This window comes from Neolamprologus brichardi, chromosome 7 (genome assembly GCF_056152115.1).
Source record: "Neolamprologus brichardi isolate AB-2024 chromosome 7, ASM5615211v1, whole genome shotgun sequence".
Taxonomy (NCBI): domain Eukaryota; kingdom Metazoa; phylum Chordata; class Actinopteri; order Cichliformes; family Cichlidae; genus Neolamprologus; species Neolamprologus brichardi.
Window position 1 is genome coordinate 17,245,983 of NC_142110.1, and position 27,875 is coordinate 17,273,857.

Sequence of the window (27,875 nt, forward strand, 5' to 3'; positions counted from 1 at the left end):
AATTTGTAACCTGAGGTTGCCGTCACTGCTGTCTGTTTTAAGACCCTTCCCTTAGGTTTGGCCCTCTCTCAGTTTAACAGTCATACCTCCATCCATGTACTGTTAGATTCCCAAATCAAAAACATATTAATAAATCCGAGCCTTCCAGTTTTCTCTCATGTCAGTTTTAATTTTTGGGAACAAGGCTGAACAGAAAACAAGGCAGTAGAAAATCCACAATAGAAGAAATTGCACTATGTATGGAACAGTTTGAAAGTGGAGATGGGAAACCAACATTTTAAAGCACTTCGTTCAATGGTTGATTTTCATTAGAAAACTAAATATTTTTTATTCATGTTTAGTACAGACAGTGCATTTGCTCATTTGAGATGACTCTGTTTACAGGAAAATAGAGGCAAAACTCTTCCTCAACATGAGCACAGTGCCGAGGGTCTTATTGCTGTGGGAAGCACATTAATGTAGCGTAGGTACTCAGGACCATCAACCATGTTAGTTGATTTGTGGATGAAATCTCTTTATTTTCAGTCAGTTTGCTGTACACAATACAACCAAAACTAAAGATAATTTACTTAGCATTAACTAATAACATTAAACTGCTGTACATGTGTATATTATAAATATGTAACATAGCACTTGAAAACAGCCTAATTTAGCTTCGTCTGAAGCCCCAGAGCATAACAACAGCTGGTCAACGTTTTTGCCTGAAGCCATCAACAAACTGATATACTCCCAACAAACAAACACTATGCTGATTGTGCTGCAAATGTATAAGGCCAGAAGTGTGAGGAAAAAGATAAAATATTCACAATGTAAAACTCACTTGTTAACCAGGTTTACAATACACTTTACAATAAAAATATGATACAAAATCAACACACAGCACAGCTGCTGGTATACTGGCATTACTGCCACCTCTATCCATAAACTGAATGAGAACTAGGTTTACATTTGAACAATGTGGGAAAAAAATAATCAATAATTATTGTTGCATACAAAAACAAAGAAGAAAAAAACGGGTGGGATTGAAGAATAACACAATGTAATACACGTTAAATAGCAATTACTGGTGTATTACTGGGTTCTCCTCACATTTAGTGAGTTTATGAGTACATCCTTTAATGGGCAAAACATCAGTTCGTCCAGCTAACTTTTTTTTTAGGTCACACTGTAAACATTTCACTTAAAGGCTTTGTTAAGAAAGACTCCGTAGTCATTGCCAAGATCCCATTACTCTCAAAGGCGCCGTCTGTTGCTGTATCTGTAAAAAGAGAACACTACGTTATTCCTTTACAAATGGACTTCTGTCCATTTAACCTGGACATTTTTTGAGGCCATTTTAGCATCTTAATGAATACTAAATTTATAAAATCCTCCGGAATACAACTTCAAAACAAGCATATAATACAACAAGCACTCGGTGAATGTCGCAGTGAACATAAGTATTAGTATATTCATGTCTCACCAGTTATAAAAACAAGGAAGCGAGATGATATTTTCTGAACCTGCAGGCGGACCAAACATGTGAGATAATCAGGCTGATCTTTTGACATCTGGTCACAGTCATGGTAAGGCAAAACCTCCAGGATTCCAGCCTCCTGGCCCCAGTACAGAAAGTGTTTCTTTTCCTTTGACTCTGCACTCAACCTGGATTTGAGAGGAACAAATTTGATGTTCAGAAAGATAAGACTCCAAATTAAAACAGATGTTCCAAATGGTTGAGGAAAAAAAATACAAATTAGCAAATTCTGTCTGATGAAATATGGTCTCCGTTTCCTTGTATTTAAAAATAAATAAATAAATAAATAAATTGAAAAGCACAGTTTCATTCTGCATCCCAACCAAATATGTTGTTGGCCCTTTGCATGCCATCAAAACAACTGGCATGGCTCACGACTGTAGCGGTCTGTGGAATATAGTAAGCTCAGTAACTCATAAACTTGAACTGTTACTGGCTGTGGCAAACTAGTGCATCTAAGTCCGCCAAGGACGGTCCCAAGCCTGGGTTCAAAAAAGGGAGGGTAGTTGCCCTGCCGAAGCGACCACAACCAGGCAACTGGAGAAATGAGGCATGAAACCATATGGATTCAAACCGATCACTGTCACACGTTGAAGCTACTGCATCCAGGGGAGCCGATGCACCAGCATTGGGGACCCAGGATGCTGGTGAGAAATGGACTACTGGCCAAGGTAACATTAGAATTTCACAGATCAAGTGACGATCAACACCAGCGTATTGAACATCTAGATGAGACATCACATTGGCCAGACAGAGATCATCGTGCAAGAGATCCAGCGCTGCACAGTGTTGGTCAAGTTACTTGAAAAAAGTAATCAGTAATTAATTACTGATTACTTCCCCAAAAAAGTAATCCCGTTACTTTACTGATTACTTATTTTCAAAAGTAATTAATTACTTAGTTACTTAGTTACTTAGTTACTTTTTAAAAACATGATTTACAACCTGAATAGGTGATAAAGCGATAGATCTTTCAGCCCAATTCTACTTTTTCTACATAATCCATCATACAAAATGTAATCAAATGGAAAAGTCTCTTTTTAAAACTTGTTTTGTTAGTTTTAATCTTTTAACTTTATGCATGAAGCAAAATTTTAATTATATGCACCATTATCTGACTGGAAGAAATTAGTTTAACATTTAAACCTATTTTCTGCACATTCCAGCACATAATAAATATATATATATATATATATATATATATATATATATATATATATATATATATATATATATATATATATATATATATATATTATTTTTTTTTAATTTTTTTGTGTTTACACTCACTCTTTCAGATGCAAGTAAAACACAGCAGAAAATAAATAAAGTCAAAGACTAGCGGTCCTTTTGCTCTATTTTCACCTGTAAAGCAGGAGTAGAGTAGGCGGAGGTTTATCCTGGTGCAGGTGTGCTGCAGCGGTCAGTGGAAGGATACCGCAGTTTCTCTGTGAGTTTCCCATTACGTCGTAGCTACTCGGTGCTTGCTTGGAAGTTTAGGGGTTTTTTTCGCTGTAAAAAGAAGTTTTCTTCCCACGCACAGCGGACACTAATGTTTTTGTCACTTTTTACGGAATCAAACTCAAAGTAAGGTCAGTACTTCCACGCTTTAAACGCTGCACGCTCATACTCTCTCCGCACTCGATATATGATCCATTGTTGATCTGCACACAGCTGTTGTCACGAACTTCACACTCGCTTACGTCACTGTCATGAGACATTCTCGCAAGAAAATCACGGTTTTAGTAACGCAGTAACGCAGCGTTCCTACGGGAAAGTAACGGTAATCTAATTACCGTTTTTGCAATAGTAATCCCTTACTTTACTCGTTACTTGAAAAAAGTAATCGGATTACAGTAACGCGTTACAAGTAACGCGTTACTGCCCATCTCTGGCGCTGCAATATCCAAATTGCCACCTTGTCCAAACTTCATCTAACGGGATCAGGTACCACGAACGTCAAGCCCTCTTCCACCAACAAACTGATGACAGTCTATTATTCTGGGCGAGTTAAGCGAGAAGCACACGTTGGCATCATGGTCGACTGCAGAATCTCAACCAGCGTCTTCACCTTTCAACCCATCTCAGAACCCCTTGCCATCCTCACCATTGATGGAACGACCACAACGCACATAGTCTCTGCCTACGTGCCAACAGAGACCGGCTTGGATGCAGCCAGGGATAAATTCTACAACTGCCTTCAGCTTGTCTTGGACACAACTCGAAAGACCGACCTCATCATTATTGCCGGTGATCTGAACTCCCACACTGGATCTGAACGACTCGAAGAGGCCACCCTGGGGTGTTTCAGCCATGGAGAGATCAATGACAATGGACTTTGTCTTCTGTCCTTTGCTGCAACCAACAATAAGGTCATCAGGAATACCATCTTCCAGCACTCCACCAAACACCAGCTCACCTGAAGAAATCCTAGTGGAAAGGACTTGGTGATGCTGGATTATGTACTAATAAATAGGGCTGGGTATTGTCACTGATTTCTAGAATCGATTCGATTCCGATTCACAAGGTCCCGAATCGATTCGATCCACGATTCGATTCAATTCGATTCGGGGAAATTTTGCCTCAGACAGTCAGAAATATTATAATTCAGATCATGCATCACTACATTTCCATATTTTTATATCTATAAAAAGAAAGCTGACACTTGCGAGACTTTATCAAAGATGTGAGCATCGCAGCAGATGTCTTTGTGTCAAAGTAACAGGATAAAACACAGAAAAACATGAAGGTGATATTTCCTGGCCTGGGATTTTATAAAAATATTCTGCAGTAGATCAAAAATGAAAGAAAACCATTAATCAACATATGAACAGTACCTGATGCTGCTGAAGTGAAGCAGAGCAAAGTTACAGAGGTTTTAGAGACACAGCTAAGCGTTTTGCAATTTTGCATAATTTTAAAAAGTTGTTTGTTCAGTAGCCTATTGAACGGCAGAAATTAGGTTTTCTTTTCGGAAGTAAGTAAAAGGAAAAAAACAGCGGCCGACAGCGCTGTAAACAACGGTAGACTTGTGCATAACAAGCAAGCGAATAATGCAGAAAACAGAGATTTTTAGATGGGAAACTGTTCTTGAAGTATACTGAGAAAGAGCGAGAGCTGTGCATGAAGTGTGATTATATCGTGGTGGAAACAAAACAGCAAAAGTAAGAGGGAATTCATGACGATGTTTATGCAAAGCGTAGTTTGGATCTTCTATTGCTGCTGGTTCGGTCAATATTGTTTGGAGAGAGATAAAAACCTGCAGCTTTTGAATCTATTGCAAAAAGGGCATAAACACAAAGCACGGACCCGCCGACGGATCAGAATCAGTGAGCTGTAGGCTTTCAGCTCTGACAGTGTCTGTGCCGTCGGGTGAGAAAGGCGACATCTCACCGATTCTGATCCGTCGGCGGTCCGCGCTTTGTGTTTACGTCTTTGTGCAGAATCTGTGTACCTGCTCTCATTTACTGTTTTAGCTGTTTGGTGGTTGTTGAAATTTAGTGAGATTTAACCTGAGATTCTGGCGTTTCGGGCAAAATAAATTTATATAAAAAAATCGATTCAGGATTTTAATGAATCGATATCACGTTATCCAAGCTAGAATCGATTTTAATCGATAAATCGATAATCAAAACCCACCCCTACTAATAAACGCCAGATTCCCATCATCTCTTCAAGATGTCCATAAAATGAGGGGCCCAGACTGTGGCTCTGATCACTACTCTCATTCGCACTCGACTACAATTGAAACTCCAGCACGCCAAGAGGATGTTACCCAAGTCTGGACTAGAAGCTGCTCACAGATGATGGACGTCGCCAAGAATTTCAATTTGCCTTGTTGAATTATTTTGCCCTGCTGGATGATCCAGACGATATGGATGAAGAAGTATGCAGGATGATAAAGAGGGACCATGAAGGTTACTGGGACCAAGTGGCTGAGGATCCTATACAAGCATTGTTGTTGTCATTGACATGAATATTGCACACTCTACTGCACATTGCGTTGTCTAAGTGGCAAAAGTCCCTCAATGACAACATCAAGACAACCTCCCCTGCTTACCACCATCTAGGCACAAAAAAATAAAGAAAATCCACCTCCTCTACATGAATGACATCAAGTTGCATGCCAAAAGTGAGCGAGACATCGATTCACTGATCCATACCACTGGGATCTACAGTAACATCATTGGAATGTCATTCGGACTGAAGAAGTATAGTTGGATGGTAACAAAGACAGGGAAGGTAGTCAGAACTGAGGGGATTGTACTTCCAGAAAGCAACATTGCAGACATCAAGGACAGCTACAAGTACCTGGGAATCCCACAGGCTAATGGGAACCACAAAGAGGCCGCTAGGAAAGCTGAAACCACCAAAATACTGCAGAGAGTAAGGCAAGTCCTGAGGAGTCAGCTGAATGGGATGAACAAGAGCCAGGCAATTAACACCTATGCCCTGCCGGTGATCAAATACCCTGCTGGGATAATAAGCTGGCAAAAGGAGGCGATAGAAGTCACTGGAATCAATACAAGAAAGCTCCTTACCATGAATTGAGAGTTGCACAATGAGACTGTACACTAAGTGAAAAGAAGGAGGCCAAGGACTAGAGAGTGTCAGAACCACTGTCCAGGATGAGACGACAAACATCCATGAGTACATCAGGAAGATAGCCACAAGTAATCGTGTGCTTGTTGAATACCTCAGGCAGCACAAACCTGAGAAAGAAGAGGAGCCAGGAGAAGAACCATAATGGAAGGACAGGCCCCTGCATGTATGTATTAACAGCAGATAGAAGTAACAGCACAGAGTAACTAATCATGGCAGCACTGGAACAAGCTCATAGAGATCCATAAAGGCTGGTGTCTACCACACCAGGTAAAACCCCATGTGCAGGCTGTATAAAGACTCCCTTCAGAAAATCCAGCACATAACAGCAAGGTGCAAGATGCTAGCAGGTAGGGCATACATGGGACCAAGTGGTCAGCATAGTATACAGGAATATCTGTGCCAAGTATCAGAAAGGTCAAAGTGGAACATGACCCCTAGGGTGGTCGAGATTGACCTAGTTAAGAGCCTGTTTGACTTCCAGTCTTTTTTAAGTTGCATTGTGTTGAGTTTGTGAAACATATTTACTGCACAGTTTAAAGCAGTTTTTTGGTGGTTACACCTTAACGTTGTACCAAAAAGTTGATTCTGTTTATCTGGACACAGTGTTTTTATTTATCCAAGTGACTTTTTCTGTCTCAGGTGACTGCAGGTTTTTCCAACCTTATAAACAGTACTTTTGCATAATGACTGAAACTAGCCCACTGACTGAAAAATGGGCTGTGAGGTCAGTTTATTGATCATTAATATGCAAACTCTCATGGCCATTGATCAACAACCAAACTGAATCATTTTGCCCTGCTGGATGATCAAAGCCCATTGACCAATGATCAAAGACCATTGTAGTAGACCTCCTGCTATTTTAGTTGCGGACCCCTGATGTAGAAGGTGAACACAACAGTGGTCCCAGTAGTAATTCGAGAACTCAGTGCATTGACCCCCAAGCTGGGGAAGTTGCTCCAGCCGATTCCAGGAACAACACCCAGGATCTCTGTCCAGAAGAGTACAGTCCTAGGAATAGCAAAGATACTGTGCAGAACCCTCAAGCACCCAGGTCTCTGGTAGAGTCTGTAATTCTATTAGTTCACTGTTTGTGTTATATTACTAGTACTACTTCTATGTGCCCATTTTTGTTTGTTCTCATGCTTCTTCATTAATTTCATGTTTTATGCCATTTTGTGGTGCATTATTACATTTAATCTTTTTTAGAAGGACTATATAAATAAATAATATCTTAAATTTCAAACAAAGAGTGAAAAAGAAAGAAATTCATCTTGTGCAGCTGAGATATACCAAACTGGAAAGTTTTATTTAGTTATTCTTTGTGGGCTGGTCCTTACCTTGCATTTTCCTTTAGTCGACGGCTGTCTCTGTAATGCAACATCCATTTCCATTTTCCCATTTTGCTTAGCTCTAGCAAGATTTCAGACACTTTTTTCATGTTACCTACAAATTCATTCAAGGTTCAAGCAATTAGTTAAATTAATAATAATGAAAATACTCCAAACACAGAAAATTAGTGCCCAGTAAAAGTGCACATACAAAGGCTGAGAGCATCCAGCGCTGTTTTGTCAAACATTATAAAACCACCCTGCATGAAGAGTTCCTGATGTGTGAGATTCAAAACATCATCTGGTTCATCAATTCCAGCAAACTGCACATGCCGTGACTTCTTTAGCTCAAGCAAGTGTGGGACCTGAAAAGCAGAAAGTTGAGTCTTTAATAACTTTTATTTAAGTTTTGTTGTGATTTTTTACACCAATAGAACCATTACCTCACAGATATGCTCAGCAATGTCTTCATTCTTGAGGATGATGATCAAAGATGAAGAACAATCATCACCAGGGAAGAATTCAGATGGCTGTACAGAAGTGTGGCCCTCTGCCTCTAACTGTGCCTATTGAAATAAAATTATTACTCAATGTTATAAAGTTAAGTTATAAAATATATGGCAAGTTTATATTTTATATGTACAAGGGTTATGAAAAAAAGCTGATATCCTTTACTGTCACACCTCAATAATGGCTACTATAAGCACAAGCTTGTGAGAAATAAACAACAATTCATTTTAAGTTGTATAGATATTTTGTTACATTTGAATCTGAGCCTTACCTTATGCACTAGAACCACCAGAGGGTTCATTTTGAACCATTTGGCATTTTAAAATCATGTAACTCTGTTACAAACCCCACAATCTCTTATTTCATTACTTTTTCTAAATTGACTTATTCCTCATATAATAAATTTGGGGATTTAAAGAAAAAAAATTACCACCATTCATACCTGGAACTAGGGCTGTTCGATATAACGATATATATCGGATGACGATATAAAAACGTCTATCGTTTCATTTTATGCTATCGTTTGCTTCGTGGTGTCGCAAAATAAACTGTTTACGGCAATATTTTCTCATTGTTTTGATGGTCACTGTAGTGGCTATATTAATTTCTTAAAGTTCTCTCTTTCTCTTATATTTAATATAACCACACTACAGATGGACAAGCGCCTGTTTTTATGCGTTGTCGTTAGCAACAATGACGGTAAAACCCTCGCGTGTCCGCTTATTTATTTTCTACATAAACCTTTCACAATAAAGCTCAAGATCCTGTTGAGACTTTTCACATTAAACTGAATCACGTGAAAGAGTATGCAGAGTATTTACGGATGAGAAGCAAAACAGAGCCGTCAGGTGCTAAAAAATAAACTTAAGACTCAAACGTTAGAACAGGCTTTTCCCCGCTGCACGCCGTGTAATAAATACTCACAAAGAAAACAGCGGCCGTTACAACTTATGTCTAAAAATGTATAGCTTCATGCATCGGTTAAAACATTCGACTCCAGGTACACGATACCCAACTTGAAGCCCTTCACGCAAGTCGAGCTGCCCGAGATTCACAGAATTTTCAGAAAATGTAAAATTTTTGTTATTTATATCGTTATCGGGACGATAGATGTGTTATATCGGGATATGAGATTTTGGTCATATCGCACAGCCCTACCTGGAACCATTAATAGTTATTTACCCAGTCAACACAATGTTGATGTTCAAAGAAAACAACGTAATATGCTGCAGTCAACAATCACTGTATGGAGGGTACACACTTTTTGATATGAAGGCATGTGTTTCATAAATCAGAGACAGCTACATGAGATGGCTAGATGAGTACTATATGAGTACTATGGGGAGTACTATGGGGACTATAGTTAGATTAAAGACAAGGTAGGGTAAAACAGTGATGAGATATTAGGCAGAGTGGAGCAGAGTGCATAATGAATGTTTGAGAGCCCGGCAGTTTGATGTTGGTGCAATGGGGAAAACCTTAGCTGAACTGAGTCCAGAGTGTGTGAAAACAAATCCTAGCAAATAAAGAGCAAAATCCAAATTGGATGGGTTTCAGTCCAGAATAGATAAGGGGCTGTATGAGCTGGATGAGAGAGAGGAAGATATGGTGAAGAGAAGATATCTGCCTCCGGTCACTATGTTTATTCCCTGATAGGTTGGTGAGTGGTTACAGCTGTTGCTAGGCTAAATTTCTTGCAAAAGACATACAGTGCTACACCAGAAACTCTCAAACTCTTGTGATTGATTTGGCTGTTAGCAGAATGCCAAAGTTGCCTGAAGTCTTTACGGAAGATGCTGACTTGTCAGCAAACATTTGCTAACTAACCACTGAGAAGTAGTAAAACTTGAAAAAGTCTGACACAAACAGGAAACCTTAATGCTAAAACCTAAGACATTTCAAAAGGCCCAACTTTTACTTTGAAGGCAACCTGTTTCTGTTGTCTGTTTGCTTCACACTTCACAGTTTCACAACCGTTTAGCAAGTTCCACACATACCACAGGCAACCTGCTACACCAGAAGCATTCGCAAGTGGTTTTGGTTCAGATGTCTTGATGCATGCTCAATCATCCAGATAAGTAAATCCCACTGGGGTTTAGCAATCAATTTCAGAGCAACAGCCAGCAACCACTTAAAACCAGTCAGGGAATAGTCATCCCCCCCTGGGGTTCTAAAATATGTTTGACCATTATAATCTGTAATGAATGACTCCAAATTATTTCCAATACTAATAAAATATATTTACAAAAAAAGTAAGTAAGAGAGGATTTCTTTGCCGTTGCTGCTACTGTTCCAAGCCAGGTTCAAAACAATCCTTTTGGTGGTTCTGAATAGTTTAAATGGGTTAGGGTGGTAATCAGCCATAGTCTGAAGGAAATATGTGAAAAACACTGAACATACTAATGGAAATCATATAAACCGATTATAATGAGGGAGTAGGCCCAGTACTTTACACCAACATCTGTCTTGACTATTGTATTCAATATCTATTTCTGACCAATGACTAACTTTTTTCTTGTACCTTTCATATACAAGCATCTTGTGTAATTGAATTTGATCAGACATGTCTGAGATATAGCTTATAAACACTATATGGCTGAGAACACTATTTAAAAAAAGTGTTTTACCTTGGTTTGTTCAAAGAAGACATCTTCTGACGTTGCTAGCATGTAGAACCTATACTTTGTTCTACAGGACTTCTTGACAACTGAATTTAGATTAGTCCGGAACGTTTTATCCATTTCTTTCTTCATTTGTTCACAGAAGTCAAAATGGTTACTTGGTTCAGTCTTAGAGCAACTCCTTCGGAAGTGTTTGGCTCTAGCTGAGACTTTTTTGAAAGCACAAACATCTTGCATTTTTGCTTCATACAGTCTGGCACATTCCACAGTCACATCAGAAACCCAGTCATGTTCCACAGTGTTATCTTTGCCTTCAGAAAGTTCTCCAGGACAAATCATCTTTTCTTCATTTTTGTCAGTTGGATCCTTCCTGTTGGACAGGTCTACCTTAATTTTTTGTCCAATAAGAGAGGTGCCCAAGTGATCCAATGAATCCTCTTGCTCGTCTAGATTAGAGAAGTTGATAGTCAAAGGACTAGTGCAAGACAGCCTTATTTTGTCATGACTGTCTTCTTGGTGGGTGGGTCTCCTCTCACTCTTTTTCAAAGCCTGTTTCATTTGTTCTGAGAAAATGAGGGATTCTTGTTCAACTGACGCCTGAGTTAGATCATCTTGAATGCACCTCTGAGAAACTTGTTCCAGAAACGAATAAGATCTCTTCTGACTATTGTTATAGACTGTGCATACAAGTGAGCTTCGAGGCCCTAAGACCAGACTTTCATCTATGTTGTCACTATTTATTTGATCTATAAATGAAGCTGCTGCACTGGAGGGGTCTTTGAGATCCATCTCAATATTTTTTCTAACAGTTTGGTCAACTTTCTCAGCTAAACCATTTGTTAAGAAACCTTGAATTTCATCAACACGTTTTGAGGAACTTTTTGCAGATTCAAAAGAGTCCATAGGTGGTGGCGATGACAGATTCATGTCGAATTTTGAAATATCCTTTCTCTGGTACTGATATGAGGGAAATGAATTTGATCTACTATTACCAACAACTGGAAGCCAAGTAGTTTTGAAGGAAAGTTGACTGGCCTCCTGGTTATCATTTAGTCTTTCAGAACATCCTTTAGATTTTGCATTTGTCCTCTTTTCTGAGAGCACAGATGTTGGCTTGCTATATTCCAGTCTAGGGGTTTTAGGTGGGGTGTTTTTGAGAGACTTTTCAATTTGTGTATCTACTAAGAAGGAATCTGCTTGACTTTCATCATTCTTCGATGGTTTGACAGCCAAGACAGGACGAAGATTGTATGCACGGGATTCCTGATTTACATTCGACTGCAGTGTTTGTTTAGGTGTCTCTTGGTCTAAACTTGGTTTAATGACTTGGAACAACTCGGATGGACAATTTCTAGGGAACTGGCCATCCTGCCCTATCAAGGTTTCTTGTATACTGACTCTTTCAAAATATTCCTGAGGAACTGAGTCAGTTTTCTTTATATTCAACTTGACACCAAGCACTTCTTCCAATTTACTTTTAAAAGGTGATACAAGTAGGTTATCTGATGTTTCTATGTGCAGATCCTGTGAGGTAGAAGATGACACAAGAGCTGACTTTTCATTGCCTATTTTCTTATCCTTAAAGTCAACTGTAGGTTGGTCAAAGGCTAAAGAACTTGGGGTACATTTGCTACTAGGTTCAGGGGATTGAGCAACAGACTCTTTCATTTTAGGTGTTTCAATCTGACAGGACTTGTCAATGTGGTTTGATTTGGACAGGAACTTGTCTATACTTTGTAGAACTCTTAGAGTCCTTGCTTCAAGATCAGGATGAAGAATCTGGTGAAGGCTGGAATCAGTCTTAACAACGGAACTGTGACAAAGTTTTTTCTCACAAGGCAGCTCACCATTTACAGGTGCTGAGCTTGTGTTGAGGCATTTACGATTCAGGTTTTTGCCAGTTATACTACTACTTAATGCAGAATTGCTTTTGCCTGGGCTAGAACAAGATGGGTACCCATATGGTTTTTCATCTATAGTTGGAGTAGGGCATCGGTCATCTGACTCAATACCCAAGTCTACTGGCCCGTAGCTTTCATTTATATCAAGAAGTAACATTTTGCAAGGTTCTTCTTTTTGACTACATGCTTGAGATGTACTACATATCTCACTGGTCAGTGCAGCTTTAGAGTAGCTAGAGTCACTGATGAATGGAATTTCTTCCTGGCCTTGTACCACTTCTCCAGACTTGCCTTGGGGGTGTGATCCATGTAGATGTACACTAACCTTTTCTGAGGAATCTATTCCAATAAGAGGAATTTCAACACCAGTGCAATTTTTATCCAATCCCTCATTTGTTTTGCACTCTGCTCTGAGATCCATTTCTTTAGTGAATGTAACTTGTGCCTCAAATATTTTTGGAACTTCAGACAGAAGTGACTGAGGCTGGCATTGAAATTGTTCTTTGCCAGTTGCATTATCAACTTTCGCCAGTACTGCATCCTTTCCTGAGGCATCCATTCCAATAAAAGGAATTTCATCCTCAGTGCAACGTTTGTCCAGTCTCTCATTTTTTTTGTCTCTTCCAACATCTGTTTTTTCTGCAAATGCCATGTTTGCTTCACACATTTTTGGAATCTTCCATCGGAGTTGGCGTTGAAATGTTGCTGTGTTATCCTTTACCTGTACTATAAGTTCTTCTGATCTATCTAGTCCAATAAAAGGAATTTCAACCCCAGTGCAACTTTTGGTCAATCCCTCATTTGTTCTGAGGTCTGTTTCCTTAGTAGATGCCACTTGTGCCTCACATATTTTTCGAACCTCACAAGGAGGTAAATGAACCTCGTGTTGAAATTGTTTGAGATCCTTAACCTCCTCTGTTGACACAGTTTCCTGATCTTCATGATCCTTGTTACTTTGACAAAATGTGTTTTTGTGAATTGCACTGTCATCCTTTACTTGTACTGGTACCCTTTCTGAAGGGTCTCTTCCAGTAAAAGGAATATCAATAGCAATGGAACTTTTGTCTAGTTCATTTGTTTCAATAGTCCTAAAATCTGCTTCTTCAGTAAATGCCACTTGTGCCTCACATAATTTTGGAGATTCACATTTGGGTAAATGAGGCTGGTGCTGAAACTGCTCTTTGTCATTCTTTACTACGTCCTCTGTTGACATTGTTTCCTGGTCTTCACAATCCCTGTTACTTTTACCAAATGTTATTTTGCTTATTGCACTGTCATCATTAACCTGTACTCCAACCTTTTCTGACGCATGTATTCCAATAAAATAATTTTTAATTCCAGTGCAACTTTTACCCAATCCCTCATTTGTTTTGTTTGTTATGAATTCTTCTTCTCTGAGGCTTTCTTCCTTAGTAAATGCCACTTCTGTCTCACATCGTTTTGGAAACTTACACTGGGGTGAATGAGGCTGGGGTTCAAATGTTTTTTGTAAGTTGTCATCCACTGGCCCTACCTTTTCTAAAGGATCTATTTCAGTAAAAGGACTTTCATCTGAGATGCAACTTTTGTTCCATCCCTCATTTGTTTCATCTGTCCTGAAATCTGTTTCTTCAGTAAATGCCACTTTTACCTCACTTGTGTTTGGAACCTCACACAGAGGTGAATGAACGTGGTGTTGAAATTGCTCTTCCTCTTCCTCATCCTTTACCTCTTCCTCTGTTGACTTAGTTTTCTGATCTTCATGATCATTGTTACTTTGACCAAATGTGTTTTTGTGACTTGCACTGTCATCCTTTACCAGTACTATAACCTTTTCTGAAGGGTTCATTCCAGTAAAAGGACTTTCAAATGCAATGCAACCTTTGTTCAGACCCTCATTTGTTTTATTAGTCCTGAAATCTGCCTCTTCAGTAAATTCCACTTGTCCATCAGATGCTTTTGGAGCCTCACACAGCGGTGAATGAACCTGGCGCTGAAATTGCTCTTTGTCATCCTTTACCTCTTCCTCTGTTGACTTAATTTTCTGATCTTCTTGATCATTATTACTTTGAACATTGTTGCAGTCCGTTATTTCTTTGTTTTGGCTCTCCATTTCAACATTGTCTTTTACCTGAGGCATAGACGAGCTTCCATCAGATACAAGTAATACTGCTGATTTAAATGCCTCATCTCTCAAATAATTTTTTTTGGGGGGGATTTTCTTAGTTGCAGGCTCCCTATATATGGATTTAATTCCCAAATGAGTGTGAGAATTATTTTCTAAAATGAAATAGCCATCTGCCAGTCCAATACCATCTGCACAAAGCATCGGAGGTAAGTCATGGCAGACATTGTTGGTGTTGCTCACTACTGGTGGTTGCTCGTTCATTTCTGCTTGATGATTACTGCGTGTAATGTTGTCGTTTACCAAGTCTGGACCATTACACATTACAGGTAATGGCTGATCAGTCAAATCTTTTCCAGCAGACATACAGTTTTCTTTCTCATATAGTCCATCTTCTTTAGAGTGACCATATTCTTTCATCACTTTAGCCTTATGCTTTATGTCACAGGCCAGAAACCCTTTAAAATGTCTGCGATGTTCTTGTGAGACTCCTTTATGCTCCTCCTTTGATAACAGCTTCTCACTTTCTACACAATTTCCATTGCAGACAATAATATCTGATTTCTTTCCAGAATCATCATCTGCATGACTAACCTTTTGAGATGGCTCTGCATTACCTTCTTGGCTTGGGTGTTCCTTCCTTTCACATATTGCCAGTTTTTTCAATTTGTTTTTTTCATGCTCATCTGTCTGAACCACGCCTTCTACTTCCATATTGAGGTCTCCTTTTTCAGGTTTCACAAATGAAAAGGAATCCATTGCACCTTGTTTCACTAAGTCCATCTCTTTAGCTCCTAGATTTTTAGTGCTCTCTTGCATATTTTTCCCCTCTTCACCGCATCCAAGTAACACTTGACCAATTCCAAATGCTGCCACAGCAGTGGTGACCTTGACAGATGCACTTTGTGCCACTTTTTGAAGAGGAATGGCTATTCCATCACCTCTAAAAGATGGAACATCAATCTTCTCCAGGCAGATAGTTTTACTGTGAGGACTGGTCTGCTTAGCTTCATGAGGCTTTATGAAATTTATCACGTCAGTCACAATCATTTTGGAATGAACCATGTTTTCAGAAGGCTGAAAAAGAAAGAGTTAACAGAAAATAAACAAATCACACTAAAATATCAATTTAATTCATGCAATATGTTAATTGAACATTTCAGACTGAGTGGTTTGCATTTAATGTCAAAACATTTTATACAAAACAGCAGATACTGTTAGCCTTTTTCTTTGTTGCTCCAAGGTAAGAGCTGAAATGTCCTTGTTTTGCATCATCCAAGTATTTGAGCTTCATGAGTGTAAAGATATGTGGAAGCTTCCCAAGAGACTGAACACAAATACCACTTCATGATCTATAGATTTGGTTGTATTTGGAATTAAGCAACATAGGAGGACAAATTTAGACTAAATGATTAGAGTCTTTCCCAGGTCATCCAAAAGATGTACCAGATGTAATCCAAACATCCTAGCTGTCTAGACCTAAAATTTCTGAGGTGTAGCTGAAACTGGAAAACCATTTAATTTTAAAAGAATTCATATATTATTCATATTGTATGTTTGAAGTAATAGTAATGTTAGAACCAAACCTGAAATGTACTTGCCTCACGAAGCTCTCCCAGTGGCTTTAAAGAATTCAGTGTTTCACTGGGTTCTTTCTGTTCACCGGAATCAAGCGACCCCTTTTTGTGGACTTGTGGATGTGAAGTGACTGACTGTAGACAGGTGCTGGAATTTTTCAGTGACAAATCCAAAACCACAGAATCTTGATTCGATATGGTGTCATCCTTTTTGCTGAGGTCCAAAGCATTTGACAACAAAGGGTCTGAAGTGTCTGGTACACTTGGGCAAGAAGCAGCAGTGTCTTTATGCTCAAATATAGTTAAGCCAGATACAACTGCACTCGTCATTTCCAATGAATCATTCTCTTCTGAGCAGGAGTACGCAAAATTTGACTCAACGTGAAAAAAGCGTGGTGTTGACCGACTGTAAAACAAGCCTATCCACATGTGGACAATTAGCCGCACCTCTTCATTAGTGTCTTGAATGGAGAAATCCCATGGCCTGTTGAAGATATCAAATTGTACAAAGGTTAGCTACATAACGACATCTGAAGTAAATGTCAGCGCTATCAAAAAATAAACAATAACTTTTGTCAACATGTTTAACTTTATGCTGACATATTACTGGATAAATAACTCTGTGTACATACCCATGCAAAGCTCGAACAATAGTTTTGTCTTTTGGATCGCTTGTAAACTTGCTGTCCAGATTAAAGTCATAGTTTTCTTGCCAGTGTCTTGTGACCTTTATACGTCCTTCCGTGTTAACAAAAGTACGGGAGTATCTGAACTTTTGTCTGCAAGCCATGCGCTTTTTCAGATATTCTGGTGTCCTGTCGTATTCACTTCTGTCTTCTTGACCAACAGAGGGCTGTAGTGTTTGAAATCCATACATTGTCTGGTCATGGTGCTGAAGTCTCGAAGAATCACTTACAAGGGATGTACCTGGCAAACCCAATAGTAGAGAGGAAGATGGGGGCAATGAGTAAGCATGTTCTTTAGATACCAAACCAACGAGTTCACCGTTTACTACAAGGTGGCTTGGTGCGGGAGACTCATGTGGCTGAGTGGATCTATCAGCAGGCTGTCTAAGCAGAGCATGAAGAACTGACTCTTGTTCAGCACTGGTAAGGTCTTTTTTAAGGTCAGACTTCTTCAAACCCGTCTCAGGTTTTCTCTCAAATGATGGGTTTGGTTGTGGAGGGGCCTGGTCATTATTGGCACTGAGTGCCAAGTCAGCAAGTAAGTTCAAAGCATCTGCAGGTGAGTAAGCACTGTTCATTTTTTCAGTCTTCCTGACAGAATTATCGCTAGTACAGTCTTTGTTTTTGAGTTTTTCACTGGCAAAACAAGCTGGAGTTTGAAAGTGCAACCACCCTGTGAAGACAAAACAGAGAAGAAACAAGAGAAACAGCATGAAAATAAAATGTAGCACATTGAAAGCACTTGAAATATACCAGTCTATTATCATTACGAATTTGCCACCAACATATTAAGTATGCCATTGTTTAGAACAAAGGTGTTGGTTTATTTAGCCAATAATGTCAACCCTCTGGAGATTGATAGGACTAGCAAAAATGCAGCACAAGCAAAAAGGAGCAAAAGCAAACTAGCTGTTTTCACACAATTCCTCTATTAAACGAAGCACAAAGGAGGAAACATTTGCATCAGCTGCATTCTCACTACTGTGGTTTATACACTGAGGTGCCCAAGTACAATTTACAAGAGATAAAACACAGGGTGACCACTTGCTTGCTTTAAATTCCCCGTATTATTATATACAGATATCGCATTAGGCACCTGGCAGGTTAAAGATTGTTTCATGTTTCGTTACATTAAGCATTTGTGTTTTCACATGCATTTCAACTAGGTAATTGTGACAAAAGTTCAAGGTTGCTGTGCATGTGTGAAAACAGCTCACAAGTTAGCAAAGGCTTTGCAAAGTGCAGAAGTAGCATGCAGAGGACAGTTATGGGAATGACAGTCAGGAAAGGGGTTAGTTTGTCCTGCACATGGCAGAAGAGATTGCACATATCAGACAAAAAACAAGCATTCCACACTTTATAATTACAAAAACATAACTTACATTTCTTTTTAATACATTCTGCAGAGATGCTTTGGTGCTTTTTGAGTGTTTTTATCCTGCCCCGTCTTGTAAAAATTGATGAAGCCCTATGCAAGATTTGAGGTTGCTTGTCCTGAATCATTTGTTCCTGTGTCTTTGCTGTGTCCGTCTTTTGCTTGGAGTCCTGATCCTCTGTTTTTTTCAAGTTCTCCGGTATCACTTTAGGGGTCAGACCAAGGGCAAACGCAAACAAAGGGTCAACTGGCTGCACCCTTTGAACTTCCGTGACCGCAGCATTGGTGCTTGGGGTATTTTTATCATTACATGTCAGCGCCTCAGACTCAGTGTCCGCTTCTTTGCTCTTCTTGAGACAAGGCTCAGTGTCCCGAGGAGTATTTGGAGCTGTGTCCTCTGTCACAAGATCTGTTTTCCTCTTTCCTCTTAAAAGTACTGATTTTAGCTTCCTCAACAGAAATTCACTCTTAGTTGGGCACTTTTCAGGGGAGAGGTTCTCAGAGTGTTTTTCCTGAACTGCTTGTGACGAAACACTGTCTGTGGGTTCATTATTTGAGCAATTACTTTCTGGATTCAAAGGCAATGAACTATTAACATAATTTGACTCCCTTGAAATTTTCTTCTCAGGATTAACATCACTAACAGTGACGTTATGAAGATCATTCCCACCCTCCACTATGTTAGCAGCCTGCATGTCTTCCACTGCTGTCTCTGGAGCAGTGCAAGACTCTGGATCCGATTTGACCGCGTCATCAGCATTCACTGGGGCATCAAGCAACATTTTTTCAGAGCACTTTTCATTTTTGTTAGACTGGAGCTTATCCTTCAAAGATTTAATTTGATCAGCAAAGTCTGTAGAGCCGTGAGGCACCAAAATCTTTCCACATTCACTGATGATTGGTTTAAGGTCCCAGCGCTCGGTTTTCCTTCTTAAAGGGTAATGCTCAGGATCTGTTTTTTTCTCTTCTGCTATGGGTAAAGCAACCATAGCTGATCTTAGTTTTCTATTTTTTGGAGATAGTTTTCCACATTTGCGCTTACGTCGTTGTAATTTCCTCCAATTTGAAGGATTACTCAGCTGTGGGTGATCTGGTATTTCCTTGGTGTGTTCATCCTTCAGACTGTTTACATTGTCATTCTCCACTGGTGTTTTGACCGTCTGTAAAGTAGACGGCACAACAGAAGCTTTAGATGCTTTTTTCAATCCCCCGGAACCTCCTGTGTGTAGTTTAAGTTTTGTTTCTGTGAAACTAGTGACCTGAGGTATATTCAAAAGCTTTTGAGTATAGCCAGTCTCATCACAGAGAGAGTTTACTTCTGCTGCTTGTAATTTTGCTCTTAGATTTAGAGTCTCATTGCTGACACTTTGTTCTGCAGAAGTGATGCTGACAATCAGCTCTGCAGGAAGGTCATCTGATGTAGGAGGAGTGAGATTATTTGCCACCACATCAACAGTTTTGTTCAGTTCACTGGGGTCACTGGATTTTTCATTGTCTTTGGAAGAAGCTCCCAGTTGCAAATCATTTGGAACCACATTATGAGGTACAAATGCTAAATCATCTTGTGCTCCGGTACTTGTTGTAACATTGTCTACAGATGTCTCAACATTTTCAGAAGATTTCAGGTCTGATAATGTGTCTTCCAACACTGTATTAACAGGGTCTGTCAACTCCTGAGGTGCCTCCTCAGGAGACGATATACAGATATAGACATCATCATCAAGATCTTCTCTCCTCCGCTCCTCTTGTCCAGCTGCAAGAATTTCTGAAGCTCTAGATACTGGCAGTTGGAAGGAGGTTGGTCTGCTCAGATATGACCTGAAGCTCTGCATTGCCCCATCAGTCCATTCAGGGGAAGAGTACAGGTGGGTATCCGGCACATCATACTGAAATGGAAACATGCTGACTTCCCGAGAAGGACTTGACGCCAGACCAGGATTTATCAGTGCAGTGTAACTCTGCATATGCTGAGCCAAGACTTCACACAGTTCTTCACTTGGGTTGATGGGTGTTTTCTCAGCTTCACCCTCAGCATAGCTTAGTACAGGCAGAATCCGGAGGATTTCTGATGTCATAGAAGGGTTCTTCTGTCCAAATTTGGTATCTGTGAGAAATCAAGCCAGAATATTTGCTTAGTATCTGCTCTTGTAATTAAACTGCCTTAATGGCAATAAATGCAAGTTACAAAATTTAGAATGATTAAATACATTTATATTCAGTGTTTAATAAATGTTACAATGACCTCTCATTACAACTCGAGGATCTGGAAACACAAACAAGCCCTGCAGGACTTCACTTGCACAGGACCAAGCATCTAGGGAAGAGAAGAAATTTGTGCATGATATGTAGCTTTCTAAACAAAGACAAAATTTTGTTATGCAACTGACAAAACAGTATACTTTAACCATTTTAAGTCTTACCATCATATGAGAGAAAATGGGACGAGTGCAGCAGGATAAAAAATCCACCATCTCGCAGCAAAACAATGAGAGCCTATGTGTAAATAAGTAATGGTTTTTGGGTGTTAGGTAAGTCACACTCAACCACATACTGTCAGCTGCATATAAGAGAGCCCCATATTTTATTGCACTGGAAATTTCCACCGATGAAATCATTCACAGTTTAGTCTATCAACAATAAAATAGTTTGTGAACAATTTAGCACTCAATTAATTGCTTTAGTTGTTTCATAAAGAGTTTGCTTGGTCCTCTGTGTTTCATATTAGATTGATAGTAAACAAAAACTCACAAGATCTTTCTCTTTGATGTCCCACAGAAGCTGAACAAGTGAGTTGGTTTCTTCTGCCTCAGTAGAAACCAGCTCATATAGACTGCAGTATAAGCCATCCAGAAAGACTGAAAGACAGCAAAATGCCACATTTATTAATATGTTTACTTCCCCAAGATTTTACCTTTAAAAATAAAAAAATAACAACAGCACACCTTCACCAGTGAAGCAGGTTTCAAAAACAGCCCTTGGTAACAGCTGTCGTAGATCTAACATGGTAATCACCCAGTCAACTTTCACCACTGGTGGTCTTCAACAGAAAAAAAAGGGAAAGCACATAAAATAGCTTAATGAAATCTAAATGTTCAAAGCCAAATAAGAATAAAATCTCCCTTTTCTATGTGCACATTGAACTTACAGCTTGGCAGGTAGTAAGGCCCCTGCTTTAGACCTCAGCCCAACATTGTATAACTGCTTGCCGATCTGAAGCTCACCTCTCCAAGGCAAGTAATGAAAAACTGAAATGATTTAATACAACAGCAAAAATGTTATGCATGAAAAAAATGCATATTTTCAGTAATGATAACAAAACAAAACAACAACAACAAAAACATGTTCACTTGAAAATTGCAATAAATATCTATTATGTATTTAGTCACGTATGAAAAAAATATAAAAAAAACAAAAAAGATACACCTCCGTCAATTATAAGGTTTTCATAATAGAAATATTATCTAGGTTAAGTAATTAGGTTGAGGTGTTTTTCCACCATTCTGTTGTAGATTTACTGTTGTGCTTGTAGTTATTATCCTGTTGATTGACCTAAGCTTTAGCTGTCCGAGAATTGGCCTCACAGCTGACTCAAAAATTATAATCCTGCCACCACCATCCCTGATAATTGCCAATAAGGTATTTGTACTGAGACGCTGTGTTTGTTTTTTCATTTTATTATGGCTAAACATCTCCATTTTTTTTTAATCTATGTCCCAAGGACAATGTTGCAGAAGTCTCGTAGTTTTGTTCAAATGCAACTTTGCAAACCTAAGCTATGCTACCACGCTCTTTTGAAAGAGAAGAGGTTATACTGGTAACTCTTCCAAACAAGTCTCTACTTGTTTTTTTCTAATTACACTGTCACAACCTTAATAACATTTAACTTGCTATCTGAGGCCTGTAGGGTCTGCGATGTAACTCTTGCTTCTTTTTTTTTTTGCAGTCTCTCTGACCATTGCATTGTCTGACCTTGATGTGAATTTGCTGGAAAGATTCCACCACTGGAATGACTGCTCATCGTCTTGAATGCTTCCCACTTTTGAATAATCTTTCTTAATGTACAATTGGAAATCACCTTAAATCCTTTCCCAGAAAGATGGGAAGCAAATAATCATCATTGCTGATATCTTCTCTACATTATGTTAAGACACATTTAAATGTTTTTTAAGGCGTTAACACCTTTGGTCCCTTTAACATCAAAAGGTCTAAAGACTAGTACCCTTTCTTGTCCTAATGTTAAGACTTAGGATGCGATTGCATTTAAGCTACGTCCAGATGAACAGAATCAACTTTTGGAGATTGCATTTATGCTCTAATTTATGGTCTTTTGTGAGTGTGTCTGTGTACACTGGATCTTACAGTTTTTTAATGTTCTTATTCTGTGACCCTCCTATTTTATGTACAGCACTTTGGTCAACTCTGTTGTTTTAAATGTGGTCTTAAATAAGGTTGGTTTTCATAGGTGATTTATATGGGGATATAAATGGGGTAGGTGAACTACATAAATGTAACATATATGTAACAAAACATATTCTACAAAAAGTAAACAGAACCCTCATAAAAGTGACCCTCCAGCTCCTTAAGAATCTAAATTACGTGTACTCATAATCCCAGCCTTTACTTACATATTTTTTTCTCCTCGCTGAAAAGAAGAAAAACAAAAAAGTCAGTATGATTTTAATAATCTCACATTGCATGGAATGGTATCGGACTAGAACATAAAGATTTAAAAAACAAACATGTATATGTGATAATAAAATACCATTTCTCCTGAGGTGATGCTATTGTTGCTTTGGTATCCGTATATGAAAACAATACAATAGCAAACGGACAAGCAGCACTGGGAGACTGTGCTGTAGCATTGCTTCCACCATCTAGCAACTCATACATGTAACACTGCAAGACAGAACAAAAAAAAGGTACTTGAACAGCCTGGTATGCTTTCATTTTTCTTTTTGAACATGCACTTATTCATAAAAGGAAGTAACTAAGCAAGGTTAAAAAAAGAAAATAAAAAAAAAAAAAAAAAAAAAAAAAAACCACCCCACCACTGGAATGCTACAATACTAATAATAGAGGACCTGTTAAGTTGACATTTATCAATGATATACCTCAGGCAAATCAATTAGCAAATTAAACATTTTTCTGAATGTGCTCCATAACCCCCCCCCCCCCCCCCCCAAAAAAAAAAAAAACCATTAAATGAATATCTATATAGATAGGGTAATGTGTAAGGAACAAAGGGATGCCACATCCTTTGATGGAAATGAAAATTATCAACCAATAGACTGCTAAATTCAAAGACACCCCAAGAAGTGAAAAACTGATGCAACACACTGGTCTATTGTGCTAAAATTTCATTGCAGCAAAATCAAAATGGTACTCTATACATTGTATGACTCCCACACCCTTGCATGCCTGACAATGTTGGGGCATGCTACTAATGAGAAGATGGGTGGTATCTTGGAGGATGTCCTCCCAGATCTGGACCAAGGCATCACTGAGCTCTTTGACGGTCTGAGGTGCAACCTGGCAACTTTGGATCGACCGAAACAAAATGCTCCAAAGTTGTTCTATTGGACTTAGGTCAGGCGACCCTGTGGGCCACCTAATGGTATCAATTCCTTCATCTCCAAAAACTGCCCACATACTTTTGGCACAAGGCCAGGCATTGTCCTGCACTATGGAAAATGCCAATTGTTGAGCCCAATTGGCATAGAATACCAACACTGTGAGCACAAGGCCCACTAGAGAAAATTGGGCCTTCTTGGGATTGTGCTGGAAGAAAAAGCAAATGGTAATGGCATGTAATGATGTGCCATCCTGAAAGAGCTGGACTACTTGTGCAACTGCTGTGGGATCCAAGTATCACCTCATGCTGCCAGTAGTGCCACTGACCTATCCTAACCCAAAAAATACAGTCAGAAAAGATGAGGAGGGAAAAACGTCAGTGGCCTCCATGTGTAAAACCATTCCTCTTTGCGGATTGTCTCATAGTTGCCCCTCTAGTGCACCTGTGGTTGATTTCATTAACGCCAAAGCAGCTGAAACTGATTAACAACCCAGATCAATAGTTTAATTGACTTGATGCTATATTCTGATTAAAATATAATATATCCTTCAGTGTGTGTGTGTATATATATATATATATATATATATATATATATATACACATACATACATACATACACACACACACACACACACACACACAGAAACTTGTTTACCTGGGTTCTCTCAAATGCAAGGAAGGAGCTGGTTTGTGCAGATACTGAAGGGAACTGTTCGGACACATGGCAGTCCAACCCCACAGTGGGTGCTGTGAAATTCTGGGTATAGTTTTCTGAAACCCTTTTAACTTTACCCTGTTAATAACAGAGAATAACAACATTTTTGTGTTTATAACAGCAGGAACAATCCTTCTAGAAACATCCATTTCTTTTTTCAGTACCTTTGTCAGCCTGATGATGGCGATGTAACCAGATTTCCCATGATACCAACGATTCAGATCCAAACAATCAGAGTACATCGATATGTAAACACCTTTAAATACACAGAAAATTTAAACTTAATATGTTTTCAGTCAAAAATAAACAGTGAGGTTCAATTATTTGTAATAGGACTTCATAGACAACTATCATGGTGAAGTCATAACTCTGAAGTCGCTGTCTGTCACTCCCAGAGTAATACAACCACACCTAGGAAAATGAATGTCTCACACTTCCAAGAACACACCTCACATTGAGCAACAGTCTGACTGAATTACCTTAGGTACTGCAGTAAACACTAAATTTCAACAGACCATAACGGTGACATTTATCAGTTTAGAATAAAATAAAATCTAGTTATATAGTTAAAATGTAATGAACATTCAATAACATGTGTTTTCCTGCTTATGGTACAAGTAACTGAGTCAGTTTTGAAAAAGAAAAGAAAAGAAGAAAACTTCATAGAAAATTCTTGAAAAATAGTGACATACTCAAGAGCAAGTTCTAAGGCGAGGTAGACAGCCACAAACTAGTCTAAGAAGTCTGTTGCGTCTTGTACTTTTTAGACTTTTTTTTAAAATTAGGAATGTCAAGTAACAAACATGTCAAGAATTACAACATTTATGAGAGAAAGGTCATGAAAAAAAAAACCTATTGCACAACTGCAAGTCTGCACAGGATGTGCAGCAAAAAAAAAAAAAAAAAACACTGGCTGAGTCGATAACATGTGACACACTGAAGCTGTTGTTTTAAAGTGTCAAGCCGGTGCCATTTTCTCCTACAGTTCACTGCAAAACAGCTCCATAAAAACTGACTTTGACCAAAGTTTGCTCTTGATAACTGCTACTCTTTATCACAGTCCGTACTGGGCCCCGTTGGGTGTCTCAGCAGCATTTTAAACTGGGAGTTTTAAGGCTAAACAGAGCTAACAATACAACTCGCAGTGCAAAACAGAAAGAAATGCCAGAGTCTTCCTTAAACACCAATATCCCAAAAACCTCATGTAACATATAGTTTCTGTTTCACACATTCTTTCACTTTCATTTGTATACATTCAGGGCTTTAATTTGCTTTCACTTTCAAAACAAGGCAGCACTGGACAACCAACATGGACTATTCTTTAGCTTGATCTGCAAACATGAAGGACAACTTATATTTGGCCTTCAAGGTAAAATCCTGCTTATTAGTATTTTTATAGGTTTACAGCTAAGGAATTTATTAGAATAAGATTTTAACGTTGAGTTTTTACACATAGATATCATATGATATCAGGCTCAGACTGAGGGAGGGAAGGACAGGGTGGAGGATAAAAAATACATGTATATATATACCTTTAGAAGGATCTCCCAGAGTTGTACATGTGCTATTTCCAGTGAGCACACCGGTTTCTCGGAGTGCGTTAGCCTTTAAAACAAAAAAAAAAGGAGCACGGTATGAGGATTCGGTTGATTGTGTGTGTTTTCTCAGCTGTGTCTGTGACCTCCAGTCTGTACCTTGTTGACATCGTCAAAGAGCAAAAAGCCATAAGACTCCTCTAGATCCTCGTCTGAATACCCAGCGTCTCTCCTTTTTGCTCGGAAGGCATTGTACTGATACAAAACAAATTTTAAAAAAAGAAATAAGGAAATCAGAATAAAGGCTGTGCTTCATGTAAGAGCAGTTCCTGTTTCAGGCATGAGAAATTTTACCCTTGTGGGATTTCTTATGAGCTCAAAAGAGGGGAAATCTTCAATATTATATGTATAAAAGAGAAACAAAACCCACTGCATATGTATAAGATACCATCTGGTGGGGTTTAACGACCACATGTTATTTAAATGTGGTTATACTGGGGCTATATAAAAATCTACTTAAATGCTGGGGCAAGACTTAGACTAACCTTTTCTTCCAAAGTTGGATTCTTTACCAAAACAGCAGACTTGTATCTGAAACACTGCTTCGACTCATCATACAAGTATGCACGTTGAAGTGGAGCCAAGATACTGTTTTTAAAGATGTCAGAAGAGTCTGGCACAGGTATCAAGACACCTAAAGAAAGTGGACAGAATGCAAACATGAGCGCAAAATCCACGAGACACTGGAAAATTACAGGCAACTGCGGGTTGGATTTCAACCAAGGGGAAAAAAACTCTCCGAGCTGTTTCTCAATCCTGGAACAGCCTGTCCCCATTGGATACCATTATCTACGCATTTATTTTCAGTTTTAACACATAACATTAGCAGGTGTCGAGTAAAGCAGGAGAGAAATCTCCCACCACACGACTTTTTAAAAAAAAAATCTTGAAGTGAAAGTCGTATAAGTGGCGCTGGTGGGGGAAAAGGGCTCATCACCTTTACTCGAGGCACCACCATTCCCACTTTCCATTGCTTATGAAATCTGTCGGCCTCCCTTTTCCTTTCGCTGAAAACTGCTCTCCCCGGATTCAAACATCACAACTCGGTAATTAAATCCCATGTATCCCACGTCAGATAAACCTTTCAAAGTCACTCGAGCTCCTGTCGCCGCAGTTTCAATAGACATATTAACACGAAAACCAGGAAGTTAGAAAATCGCTGTTTGTCCACAGCACGTAGAAGCAAAAATATCCACGTAGGTTGACGTTTATCGTTTCATAAACAACGCGTCTCTTTACTCATGAAAGCCCTTCGGTCCTCCACATGCCTCCTCGCGTGGGGACTCGGTGTTACTGTCGTCGGTTTCAAAAAGGAAACAGAAACCTATCGAGGCGAAGCATCCATCTTGAAAGTCTACACCGAACTGTGTTCGCAAGGCAGCTGCTGAAGCTAGTTTGCGCCTGCGGCTCACTTCTCGTGTGTGTGTGCGTGTCCGTTTTTTCCTGTCCCTTTCCCTCCTCCTCGCGAAGAAATACTGATTTATAACAACAAACAAGCTAACACCGTGGGGTTATATTTGAACGCTAACTCGTTATCAACCGGTTTGACGGGTAATATGGCTGATTGAACACCGTAGCACAGTTTAGATAAACTACGGGAGGTGCGGGGGGAGTTATGGAGATTAGTGCTAACACGTCTTTAGCACGTTCCCATGAAATTTGGTTTCCCGGAAAATCCTGTTTACCAAATTCACAGGCAAACTCACGGTAACTTAACTAATCGCTATAAAAAAACTAGTGGAAATGTGTAGCTGCCTGTTTAGTAAAAAA

At 39.1% G+C, this 27,875-nt stretch overlaps 1 protein-coding gene and 1 pseudogene across 2 annotated transcripts; one reads left to right on the forward strand and one right to left on the reverse strand.

The window, feature by feature from the left end:
• Positions 1-148: 148 nt before the first annotated feature.
• Positions 149-27,652, reverse strand: tasor2 (transcription activation suppressor family member 2). 2 transcript variants are annotated; one of them, XM_006782566.3, is made up of 22 exons: positions 27,043-27,652; positions 26,591-26,739; positions 26,205-26,300; positions 26,043-26,115; positions 24,675-24,766; positions 24,451-24,588; positions 22,986-23,119; positions 22,849-22,865; positions 21,369-21,468; positions 21,166-21,260; positions 20,972-21,078; positions 20,644-20,716; positions 20,466-20,537; positions 18,231-20,327; positions 16,795-17,521; positions 16,187-16,646; positions 10,587-15,662; positions 7,893-8,015; positions 7,661-7,814; positions 7,459-7,564; positions 1,463-1,644; positions 149-1,258 (listed from the first exon to the last, which is right to left on the reverse strand). In XM_006782566.3, the coding sequence occupies exons 1-22, from the start codon at positions 27,074-27,076 to the stop codon at positions 1,161-1,163; spliced, it is 10,203 nt and encodes a 3,400-aa protein (XP_006782629.2). In that variant the 5' UTR covers positions 27,077-27,652; the 3' UTR covers positions 149-1,160. The 2 variants fall into 2 exon arrangements, with proteins under 2 accessions (XP_006782629.2, XP_006782628.2); XM_006782565.3 differs by having other exon boundaries at positions 16,172-16,646.
• LOC148101993 (uncharacterized) lies at positions 5,708-6,635 on the forward strand (annotated as a pseudogene).
• Positions 27,653-27,875: the final 223 nt, after the last annotated feature.